This window comes from Mustela putorius, unplaced genomic scaffold, assembly GCF_011764305.1.
Source record: "Mustela putorius furo isolate JIRA1106 unplaced genomic scaffold, ASM1176430v1.1 tig00000139_pilon_pilon_pilon, whole genome shotgun sequence".
Lineage (NCBI taxonomy): Eukaryota > Metazoa > Chordata > Mammalia > Carnivora > Mustelidae > Mustela > Mustela putorius.
This window is the reverse complement of record NW_025421293.1, coordinates 13,522,621-13,535,483: the sequence shown is the minus strand read 5'-3', so window position 1 is coordinate 13,535,483 and position 12,863 is coordinate 13,522,621. Positions and strand designations below refer to the sequence as shown.

General features: G+C 49.4%; 1 protein-coding gene across 3 annotated transcripts in view; it reads right to left on the bottom strand.

Moving 5' to 3' along the window:
- The window catches only part of GNA12 (G protein subunit alpha 12), a 99,060-nt gene that overhangs the window by 45,591 nt on the left and 40,606 nt on the right, over positions 1 to 12,863 (bottom strand). For all 3 annotated transcript variants that reach the window (XM_045075165.1, XM_004776373.2, XM_045075166.1), the window contains exon 2: positions 9,693 to 9,908. In XM_045075165.1, the coding sequence (XP_044931100.1) occupies positions 9,693 to 9,908 (216 nt within the window). The remainder of the gene's footprint in view (positions 1 to 9,692; positions 9,909 to 12,863) is intronic.

Genomic DNA, 12,863 nt, shown 5'->3' with positions numbered 1-12,863 from the left:
TCTGGCAATCTTAAGTCTCTACCTTCCCTTTGAACCCTGAAAAGTCTATGAAACAGTGCAGTTTCAGGTTCATGGCTCAGATCACCGGACATCTCAGGGAAGCAGCTGCCAGGGCTCAGCTCACCTCTGCAGGTCTCACACTGTCGGGTTGGCCTGGGGAGTCTTTACCATCTTCTCGGCACTTAGAGGCTTTCATAAAGTTGTTTTCAACATTCCATTGAGCATTTTCAGTTATCTTCGGCAGAAGTCTCTGGATAACAAGCCTGCGGTAATTAGGAGCCAGAAATCTCACAGTAACTGCTTCAGAGTAAATTCCTGGGACGATGAATTACTGCCAGAGGAAGCAACGCTCTTTGCTTTGACGCGCACTGACAAACCGAACCACTTCCCCCTCTCCTGCCACCGACGGATGGCAGCACCTATTTCCCAGGACCTCAATCAGCGAATTCTTCACCACCACGACCAGTCTAACTGACAGAAAGTTACTTCATGGGGTGCCTGGGAGGTCGGTGAAGCGGCTGACTCTTAGTTTCGACTCAGGTCATGACCTTAGGGTTGTGAGATCGAGCCCCACACCAAGGCTCCTCTCTCAGCGAGGAGTCTGCTGGAGATTTTCTCGCTCCCTCTGCCCTTCCCCTGCATGCGTGCTCACTCTCTAAAATAATCTTAAAAAGAAAAGTTACTTTGTATCTGCACTTGCAAGGTGAGCAGTGAGGATGGCAGGTTTGACTTCTTCTTCAGTCTTAACGTACTGGCTTGTAAGCACTCCTGTTGCAATTGTTTCTTATGCTCTCAATATATTAAAAAACACCTTTGTTACATGTTGTGATTTTTTCCCCCTAATTTGTCATTTCCCCTTTCACTTTCTTTGTGATGATGTTTGCCATACAGAAGCGAAAAATGTTAACTCAGTCAAATCCATTATTCTTTCTCTTGGGGTTTCTGACCTTGTTATCACACAAAATACTCCATTATTAACTCCAACCACTGTCACACCTCAGAGATGATGCAGGTTTGGTTCCAGACCACTGCAGTAAAGTGCACAGCAAAATAAAGCTGGTCAAATGAATTTTTTGGTTTCCCACTACACACAGAAACTAAGTTTAAGCTACGCCGTAGTCTGTTAAGTGTGTGGGAGCATTATGTCTATAACTGCCTTAAGAAAGAAATGCTTGATGGCTACGAGACGTTAACCATCCCCTGAGCTTTCAGAGAGTCCTACTAATCTTTAGGGAGTCCTAGTCTTGTCTTGTCGTCAATGGCTGCAGACTGATCAGGGTGGCGGCTGCTGAAGTTTGGGATGGCTGTGCCAAGTTCTCAAAATAAGACAGCAATGACGTTTCCTGCCCTGATGGACTCTTCCTTTCACGAGGGGTTTTCCTGGTGCGCGTGATGCTGCTGGATAGCATTTTACCCAAGGGACTTTCAAAACTGGAGTCGACCTGCTTCAACCCTTCCGCTGCCTTATTAACTCTGTTTATGCAATATTCTAAATCCTCTGGTATCATTTCAGCAACCCTCAGAGCATCTTCATTGGGAGCCAACACCATCTCGAGAAACCACGTTCTCGGCTCCTCTGTAAGGAGCAGGTCCTCATTCTCTCAAGGGCCGCAATTCAGCCCTGCCTGCAGGCTCCACTTCTGGGGCTCCCGCTATTTCCATAACCCTTTAATTTGTAAAGAACACTCGACCTGCAAAGCGCAAGGGAATGAGGCCGGCCTGCACGTATCACATTTCCACCCAGACCACGACGGCACCAGCTTACAAACCCTCCAGAGGCAGGGCTTGACAGCAACATTATCCACAGGGATCTGTGTTAAAATGCTTAACACTTCATGTTTTTTCCCCCTAAAGGAGCAGATTTTAGAGGTCTGTAAGTATATAATACTATTCATGATTAATGAAATGAAAGGGAAAAGCCTACATCAGGAGCAAGAACATGTAAGTTTCTCACCAACCCCCACTCCAAGAATAGCACAAGTCTGTTTCCTGCTTCTGTGTCCTCAGGCAAGAGCCACCAGGAGGAAAGCTCAGCGTGGCCCCCTCGCCGCCCCCAGCCCCCGGCACCGGGATCAGGACCCGGACCAGCCGTCAAAGGCTGGAGCTACTCGGGGTTCTCTGCACTGTAGTTCTGCCAGGCCCTTCACTAGCTCTGTCACTGCAGTCAAATGCTTCAACTCCCAGGCCTCAACCCATCTCAGGAGCAAACAGGAGGATTTGGTTAGAGAATTTCAAGCCCCTTTGACATGAACAGTTAGTTTTAAGAAGGCTGCATTTCCCACTATGAATCACACTATGAAAGTTACCTCAGTTTGAAAGGTTAAATGCGCGCACACACACGGTACCAAAGTGAAACTAACCTCTAGTCTCCTTGTACCTGAAACAGAACTCCACTTTCTCCTAAAGTTATCCATGAATTTCTAACACTTCTGAGCTGCTCTTCTGAGATAAAGATGATGCCTTCTCTGTCCGTCCATCCATAGGAGTCTGCACCTGCACCCTTGGCTGCATCCGTAGTCACGGTGATGCCCCCACACAGGAAGGGCTCCTCAGAAATAAAGAGGCACACGACAGACATGCTGCATCTCAAGGGCATTACAGAGACAGAGGTCAGCCTCAAAAGGCCCCACACTGTATGATGGCATTCATACAACCTGACCAACTGTAGGGATGAGAACAAATCAGCGGTTGCCAGGGCCGCAGTGGGGGAGGAAAGGAGCTGTGTGACTATAAAAGGAGCAGCACGAGGGAGATCTCTGTGGTGAGGGAGCACTTCGTTCTGTGTCCTGACTCCAGGGGCGGTTACCTGTGACACAGAACCGCACACATGCGCACATGCACACACACTGCACCTATGTCGACTTCATGGTTTCCTTATTATATTGGAGTCCTATGAGATCTACTCACGGGGGAAAACAGGCCAAGGACGCAGGGACCTCTCTGTACTATCTTTGCAACCATCCACGAATTTATGATTACTTCAAAATCAAGAAGTTAATTTATCACTAATTAAATCAAAATTAAGAAGTTAAAGAAAAAGGTGACAAAAACAGGCACCTAGAAACAGACAAGTATAAATCAATGGAAATGTGTTCCCCAAAGAAGAAAGGAAGTACAGGGTACCACTGGCAACTCACAAAAGAATAATTATAAATGGCTAATACACATAAGAAAAAAACCTAATAATCATGAAGTTGTCCTACTTTTCAGTTGGTAAAAATTTAAGAGGAATGAAACTAGCCTGGCTGGTGATAAATAAATGCAGGACGGCAGAGAGACAGGGAAGTCCTGTGCTGCACGGCAAGAGAGGGGCTCTTTGCTGACGTCAGTGTTCACTAATTAAAGACCAATTCCATGCTAATGGGACACCTGTGACCTCCGCTGCTCCCCCAGCAGCACTGGAGGGGCTGACGCTTTCCCTGGGGGCTTGAAGGTCTCTAAGCTGCCCTCTGCTGCCCTAGATCCTCACTTTTGGCACCTGGAGGAAATGAAGGGTGACTGACCTCCACAGAAAGATGGGAACGTGCAGCATGATGCATGTCCCTGGCAGCGAGCACGGACGGCAGGATGCGTTTGGACACAGATACCATGAACGCAGGGTTTACTTCCGTGGGCTCCAGAGGCTGTTCCAGACACACAGGTGGCCCGGAAGGAACGTGCAAAGAGAAACGGACTTTCCAACAGTGTCCTCAATTTAAAATCTAAAATAAAATACTGGGCTCAGTATGAGCCACAGGGCTGATGCTGAGGGAATCCTTAAGCTGGATGGGCAGTGAAACCAGAGGACCTCCAAATTCCCCTCTAGTTCTATGACACAGACCTGACCACGTCTCATTGCCTCCATCATGATCATGCTGGTCCGAACCCCCACTCTGTCACCTAGATTACTATAAAAGCCTTCAAATAGGCCTCCCTGTTTCTATTCTTGAAACAGGGGCCAAAACAATCGTGTTAAAATGTAAATCAAACCAAAGATACTGCTCTGCTCCTGGGAACCTGTCCCCTCTTACTCTACCTGCTCACTGGGCTCTGGAACACAGGCTTGACCCCACCTCAGGGCCTTTGCACTGGTCACTCTTCCAGCTAGGACACTTCCCCCTTCCCCTGACACCTACAAGTCCTGCTCTCCCACCTCCTTCAGGGTTCTCAAGTGCCACTTGGGGGAAGCTACAGGAGTCTGGGCTCCCAGTACAGACACAGAGTCGTCAACAAAGTGGCTCGGGTGTCTCTGCGGTGTTCTGCACATCACTTCCACTGTGGGCTTGTGCTGAGCACCCAGGTTCTCAGCACTGGTCAATAGCCTCTGGGGAGGTGGAGGGGTTGGGGCAGATGTGTCCAATCATTTTAAGAGCAAGACTCAGAACAGAGTCCCAAGGCTGCACCAGACCATGAAGAGTAGAATATGCAGGCTGGCTCTGGGGCCATACGCTCAACACAATTACCGTGATGGCAGGGAGCATAGAACCCCCACCCTGTGATCACCCTGTTTATCCAAGCATGCTCCCCCTCCCCACACTCTCCCAGCTCCCTGATGCTTTCCTCCAACACACACGACACATTCCTGCTGGTTTAGCGACCGGCTCCTCTTATCAGAAAGTCAGCTCCTTGCGTTGTTTGTTTGCTGCGTTTTCCCCAGGACACAGGGCAGCTGCTCCACAAATATTTGCAGCTCCTGACTCAACAAAGGAGAGTTCCAGTAACTTAGAGACCCAATTCCCCCTCCCTGGGGCTCCATATGAAGCCCCCAATCAACTCAGAGGCAGAAAGGTCCCAAAGGGACTGGGCAGAGGCTGCTGGCTGCCAGCCCGGCCTGGGGCCGTTCTGTGCTTCTGGCTCAGGAATACCAGGCTGGAAGGGCCCACAGGCAGCAGCCCCCCTGCAGGTGTGGCCAGAGGACTCAGCTCCCAGATGAGATTGACGATGATGCGCCTGGCGAGACTCCTAGGAAGTTGCCCTAGAAGGAAGAGGCCAGCCGCTCCTCCACACCCACTCCTGCTCTCTGGCTGGGGTGCAAGCCAGGGAAAGGAGCCCCATGACAGGACACGGGGAAGGGCCTGGACAGAGGCCTGCCCTCCCATCCCTGGACTGGCTGTCCCAGAACTTCTTCACCAGAGAAGGGGAAAAAAACCAGTCCCTCCCATGTGGGGTTTTCTGCCACATGCCACCAAATGTCGCAGGAGCAGCAGACGCCCAGGAGCACCAGCATCGTCTGAAAGCAGAAAGATAGTCTAGTACGCCCCAAACTGCACTACAGGAAACATCGCAAGCTACAGGCAGATGCTCACTGCACTGCTGAGGGTTTTCTTGTCTCCCTCTCGTCTAAAACCTCCGATGACAGCATTTAAAAAAAATCACGACCACAGGGTATCCAGGGAGCAGAGAGAAGATGGGATGAAGGAGTCCAGGGCGCGGCAGGTGCCCGGGCGGCACTTGGGCGGGCAGAGACCCAGCCAGACACACTGGAAAACACCTGCGTTCTCCCCAGACAGCCCGCAGACATAACCTGTCACCTGCCAGGCACTCGGTGACCTCAAGTCTTACTCCTAACCCACCAGCTTCCAGGGAGTGCTGCCTGCGTGGCCAAGAGCACCAGCCAGGCCACCACAGAGGACATCTGTCCCTAGAAGGACAGGGCTGGCTGCAGGTAACTGTGCTGCTGGGGAGCAGGCCCTCTGACTCCTGTGCACTCAGGGAAAGCCACGGAAAGTGACTGTAGCTACAAATCGCTTTATCTTTGCTTAGCCTCACCCTCTCGAGTCCCAGAAGCTCACTAAGAGAGCTGAGGGACGTGACCCTGCGGCATCCAGCCTTTTGAAAAGGGACCGGTTTATTCTTTCCTCAAATGATGTAACTGATGTTTGTTTCAGGAATGTGAAGGAGAATTTGGGGCACTACTTTACCCCGGAGCTTTAGGGAAGAGGCATTCTAAGCCTAAGAACTTATAAACCCTGTTCCTAAGCCCTCAAGAAGCCCACGTCCCAGGGGTGAGGGACAGGAGGAGCAGGCGGCCAGGCGAAGCCCCTGCAGACCGTGCCTGGCAGAGCTGTGCGAACAACTAGGAGGAATTCCAAAGCCCCAGGCACCACCAAACTAAGTCTGACACGTGGGGACCTCACGCCAGGCGCAGGGCCGGCAATCCCAGGGCTTCTTTCAGAGCCAGTGTGCTATTCCCTAAGCCACAGGGTCACTTTCACTCTGAAAACATCACACTCAGTGGCTTCTAAGGAGGCAGCATCACACACAGAATCGTGATGAACACCGTCTGCCACATCTAAAGGAACCTGAACACCCAGCCTTTCTGAGCAACCTCCAGGAAGGCTAAGGGGATTCCTTGCAATGTGACAGGAAACAAAAATCATTCTGTGTCATAAGCACAATCGCCTGATTCCCAGAAATCAAGAAATCCTGCATAGTCCACATAAACTTGCTCCTCTGAACTGAGCCTTGAGTCCCATCTTCCAAAGCCAGAAAAGGAAGGCAGTCTCAGCAAGGGACAAGGCCCTGCCACTTGGAAATACGCGCTGAACGGATGTGAGAAGTGAGTTACAATCCACGTGGCCTGTCCGGTGTGTGCAGCACACCTCCTGAGGGTGGCCCCAGCTCTGCACAAATGCCACGGGAAGGCACGTGAGGACTCCAACAGGAGGCACCAGCAGAGGACACACCAGACCAGGAGCCCCACCCAGCCCTAAACGCAGCGGGCTGGCCACGCTCTGGAGAGCATGCTGTGAGAAGCCACAATTGGCTCCATCCATTCAGGGAGATCAGCACCCCGTGATTTCCCTTACTGTTCACCCGCTATGTCCGGGGGACTGGGGGAGTCCGACGGTGAAGGTGAAGAGGAGAATGAACTATAGAACAAAGAGGTGTGCAAAAGACCAGCCCCCACCCCGCCTGGTAGCGGTAAAACTAGCAGGGAAGCTAGACCCGGATGGGCCGAGCCCAGAGAAGGGGGCAGAGCTATGGAAGGCCCAGAGCAGCTTCCTGCTGCCCCCGTGGTCCCGCCCCCGTCCCATCTCACTGCCAACGTCCCCAGTGGTTCATTCTATCTCATCTTTATAAATCTCCTTGAAAAAACCTCTCCCCTGACCACTGCCTGCCACATTAGAATTGCCCATTTTCTCCCTTTGTAGACTCCCTAATGAAGACTCTATATTCCTCAAGTATATTGCTTGTAGCATTTTACTGCTATTACTCGTTTGCACACCTGCTTTCAGAATGAATGGGACTCGCCTTCAGCACAGGACCTGGCACGCAGAAAGGGGGAAAGCACACCGGCCGATGCCCAGCGACGAGGACGGCGACGTGCGAGCCCATGGGCCCTGTCACTGCAGGAGTTATGCCCCGAAGACAGCAGGCACACAAATGCCGTACCGTTCTAATGAACGAGACCCTAAATTCAAAGGTATAATAGAAAGCAGACAAACTGTGGAAATAATATCCCTATTTGGTATCACAAGCAGATTAATTAGTTCGTAATTTGCAAGACACGTTTAAAAATCCAAAATTCAGGGCGCCTAGGTGGCTCAGTGGATTAAAGCCTCTGCCTTTGGCTCAGACCATGATCCCAAGGTCCTGGGATCAAGCTCCACATCTGGCTCTCTGCTCAGCAGCGAGCCTGCTTCTCTCCTCTCTGCCTGCCTCTCTGCCTACTTGTGATCTCTCTCTGTCAAATAAAAAAATAAGATCTTAAAAAAAAAAAATCCCAAATTCTCTTTTATTAGAAAAAGGTCATAGAAGTAGACAATATTTATATTCATTGCGCCTATGAGAAAAACTTCTTGGTTTGGCGTCTCGCAATGTCTTATTTATTTGAAAGCTAAGGTCCAACATGGTACAGGTTATCTTCCTTTCTTTTTCCTGAGCTGTGGGGCTGTACTGAATTCTGTGTCTGAATGGCAGTCGACATCCATGAACACACAGAAGGGCACAGCTGTGTCCTCTCCGGAGCGGGAGAAGTCCCCGCCCTGCACACCCACCCTACCCACCACCAAGGAGAAAGGGCCCTCACAAGGCTGTCATCAGACTTGGCCTTTCTTCTTCCCCTTTTTGTTTCTGCCTCTGCCTGGAACGGCAAGTAAAGTCCAGAGGGCAGAGGGAACAGGAAAAAAAATCTAACACCTGGCTGACAGCAATTCTCAAAAGCTACTGGATTTCTCCACCGAGAGACCGTCAAAGCCTTGTCACCCAGGGAGGAGACAAAAAGCAAAAACAAGCTGATGAAGCATCACACTAGAAAGGTTCTGACACAAAGTGGAAGATCCACAGAGCGGAGAGGCGAGGGGTGCACTGCTGACGGGGGACGGAGGGCTGATCGTGCTGTATGACAACGCTCACACCCCTCACGGTCACTGTGGCCCCTGCTTTAGGACAGTCCTGAAGGACACACAGCTCCCTGGAGCCATGTGCTTCCCAGGTACCGAGTCTTCTGAAAGCCCGGCTGGTGGGGGGTGCCCACAAGATGGAAAGAGAAAGACCGATACCCACCTTCTGGCATCTTTACTTGAACCCCAGGCCAAGATTAAGTCTAGATTAAAAGATCTCAGGGACAGGCCCATGGTTGGTCTTATCACTCCTGTACCCCAGCACACTGCAGTGTCCAGCACACAGAAGGTGCTCCATAAATGTTGGATGAATGAATGAACAGAGAAACAAGCAGACTGGCTTCTGAGGCCTGAGTTCCTTATGGTCATAACTAAGAAGACACGGCCTGCAGCAAACCATAGCCTCTCTGGCTTATTTCCCTGTCTGTACCCACACGAGACCTTGACCTACTCAGCCGGGAGGTCCCTTCCAGCTCGAGGATACTGCATGCAATGGAACAAGCAGACAGAAGTCTGGCAAAACTGCCCCAGCATACCACCCTCCCAGACCGAATGCTTCTTCAACACGAATTGTAAATAATTGGCTCTGGATGTTTACACTTGCTTCTTTGGTAAATTCTCGATTGGTGGTAGCGATTTCCGCCTTCTCTCCCAGAACATACCAGTTTACAGGGAGAAAGACTTCGACCCCAAGTTCACACCGAGATATCGTATTCCCTGGTTGTTTCTGATATTCCTGCCCTTTAGAAGATTAAGGTTTCCTTTCCATGACAACCACCCTCTTGTTTTTTTGACTCTTCCACCTTAATTTTTAAAGTAAACTTGAAAAAGACTGCGAAGAGGAGAAAGGGTTCTAAGAATATCACCTGTAAGATCCGCCAGTGCAGAGTAAAATGAGTGGGCGTAAGCTTGAGAGAAACCGGGTATCTGCATTGTCTCCCAATATTTAATGGTAATGAGAACGACAGGAACTTTCTGGCAGACACCCTGGCAAGCATGGCCTTCCCTGAGCGCTGCAGGCTCATGTCACCGGGAGCCGAAGCCCTGAAAGGACGCTCTGAGGGCACACATCATCCCTTCTGCGGTTTTCCTGCCCAAAAATGCATCATCTCATCCTAACGATGAGGAAATACCAGACAAACCCAAACAGGGACACTCCACAAAGTAAGTGACCAGTGCTCTCTAGGTGCTGAGGTCACAGAAACCAAGAAAAGATGGAGGATGGTCATGGGCTGGAGACTAAGGAGTGTGGTGACTAAGGCCGGGAAAAGGTATGCTGGGACCTCGGTGGTCTTCAAGGAACTTCTGCTGAAGGTCCAAGCAGCCGTGTACAACGCGACCATGCCGCCCGGAGGCCTGCGCACTCACCAGCTGGAACTCGCTCCTCCGGCTGAAAGCCTCCCTGATGCCGGAGTCCCTCCAGAGAGCGCTGAGCGCCGGGACGTACAGCTGGAAGGTGGCGGGCTCCACGGGCAGCCCTGCCTTGTTCTCGAAGGCCAGGAGGAACATGCCGTGCTTCTCATTCTCCGAATACTGCCATGGAATGCCAAGCTTGTCTCGTGCATCGACAAGAACCCGTGAGCCCTGCGAGAGGAAAGACACAGAAAGGGTTTAACTATGACGAGAGCACCACAGAGAGCCTCCGCCCGGGCATCAACTGTCCTCAAGTAGGAAACTCCCAGGCCCCCACCAGGACCTGTCCCTTGGTTTGCTCCTTGATACCAGGGGGACACAGTGCCTCTTTCAGCTTCAAGAGTGGCCAGCAGTTAGGAGACAGGACAGAACCGAAATGGACCACGAGCCGAGTGGCCTGCCCCTGGCACTAATATAGGAGCTGGGGTGGGGGGGCAGATCCTCGATTTAATGCCACCACTGCTAGGGATGAGGAGAAACTGTTTTCATTATTAAGACTTTTATTTGTTTTGAGAGAGAACATGAGAGAGCAGGAGTTGAGGGGAGCTACAGAGCAAGAGAGAGAAGACGACTCCCTGCTGAGCAGACTCAACCCCAGGACCTTGGGATCATGACCCAAGCAGAAGGCAGATGCTCCACCAACTGAGCCACCCAGGCGCCCACTGTTTTCATCATTTCCTTAGTTCCTCACTGTTAAAAGATAAGTATTTCCAGCCCCTTTCTGACCTCGCAGTCGGGGCCGAGGGGATGGAGAACTGCCTTAAGTACAGGAGCAGAGGCGTCCAGGCTGCAGGAGACAGCCCCCCCTGGGAATCAGGTCCAGTTCATCATTCTTAGGCTAGGGCTTCTGAATGAGCAGTACTGTAGTAAGCCAATTTCTGAGTTCGAGGGGACCCAGTGGATACTGTGTTGGGCCAAGAGCAGCAGGGAGCCTGTCTGGAAAAGCCTTCACAGGCTCAGAGTGGTCTGGAGGGGCCCTGAACAACTGGGAACAGTAACTCACCCCCTGGCACAGAGAACCCCAGGATGCTCACTGCCCACTTGGCATTTGCTTTAAAAACAAAAACAAAAACAAAAACAAAAAACAAAAAACAAAAAAACAAAAACACCTTTATTGGATATAAGTCATACAACATACAATTACCCCATTTAAAGTGTACAACTCAGTGGTTTTTAGTTGGCAGCTACACTAAAAAGTTTCACTTCCAACACTTGGGTCAGAGCGGACTCCTCAGTTCTGCCTTCTTACTATCTCTCCTGCTGCATCAGTTTGGTGCCTAAAACCTCTGTTTCTGCCTGGAACCACCATGCTGAATGTAACGGGGACCAAAAAGTGTAGGTAGGGTCTCTCCTCCAGGCCTGGCAGATCGGGACTGCTGGTGAGAGGCGTTCCTGTGAGTTTCTTCCTTAGGGCCCACACGCATCGGCCGCTGGTAACCAGGTCCATCTGTACTGATCCACAAACATGCATTCAACACTTACTCTGGGAAAAGCACAAGCTAGCACTGCGAGCAAGCAAAATGCTTACGGAAGCAGAGTCTGATCTCCAGAAACTCAGAATCTAGCTAGACAGAAAGACCTAGGAATTAAACAATATTAACAACCATTCATGATAAAAATGCCCAGAAAACTAGAAATAGAGGAGAACTTCCTAAAACTTCATGAACACTGACAAAAACCTATATCTGAATCCTTTCCTCCGAAACTGGGAGCAAGACAAGGCTGGCCACTCTAAGCAGCACCAATTGACATGGTAATGGTAGTTCTTGTCAGTATGGCAAGATAAAGACAAGAAATAAAAGGTGTAAAGACCTGAGAGAGAGAGAGAAAATAAAACCAAGCCTCCTTTCAGATGAAATGAAATGGTAGTCTTTGTAGAAAATTCCAAGGAACCTACCAAAAAAGCCGCCTAGAATTCAAGTGAACTCATTCAGCAAGGTCCCTGGATGTAAAAATAAATCCCCAGAAGTCAACTGTTTACTAGAAGTGAGCATGTGGAAACGGAAATCTAAAAGGCAGTATTATTAGCAATTACTAGAAAAATACAAATCTTATAAAACATGTATAGGACTTGTATGCTGAAAACAAAATGTTGATGAAAGAAATCCAACTAAACCTACTAAATGGAGGAACATACCATGTTCATGGATTGGAAGCTTTAAAATAGTAATGACATCAATGCTCTCTAAACGGGTACACAAGTCTAACATGAGGTCTATAAAATCACAGCAAAACCTTTAATAGGTACGGATTTGGATATGGTGTGTGTTGTGTGTATTTTAGTTCTGAAATTTATGGAAAGATGCTAGATTAGCCAAAGCAATTTAGAAAAACTAAGTGAAAGGAATCACTCAACACTTCCTATACAGCTACAATAATCAACACTGTGTGGATTCAGTGACACAGGTCAACTGAACACCGGTGAGAACCCAAAGATGCTCCCACACAAGTATGGCCTGCTGATTTTTGTAAGAATCCAAAAGCAATTACATCGAGGAAGAACAATCGTTTCAACAAATGATGCTGTAGCCACTGGACAACCACAGGCAACAGAAAAAGGAGCCTTACCCCAAAAGTTAAATCTTATATAGAATTAAAACACAAAACTAGAGTGGAGAAGAAAATGTTCAGTATCTACAGCATTGTCCTAAATGCATGATTCATAAAAGAAAGATACTCGAAATTGGATCTCATCAAAATCAAAACTCTGTTCTGCAAAAGACTCTTGTAAGAGGCTGAAGAACAACAACAACAACAACAACAAGAAAAAAGAGGCTGAACAGAGGCTCTCTGGGCTGGGAGGTGATATTTACCCGCCACTTCTCTAACAAAGGACTCCTATCTAGAATATATAAAGAGCACTCAAAACTCAATAGCTAAAAAAAACAAAAACAAAAACTCAACAGCTAGAAAAATAATCCAGTTGGAAAATGGGCAGAAAGTATGAAGAGATGTTTCACCAGAGAGCACACACACACACACAGCAAGTAAGCAGGTGAGGGCGAAGCAGGTGGGACCTTGGCAAGGTACTGCCATCCACCATTAAAACAGCTAAAACAAACCCAGCAAGGACAGCAAATGGGGGTGAGGACACAGAGGTACTTGCTGTCTCAAGTGCTGATTGGG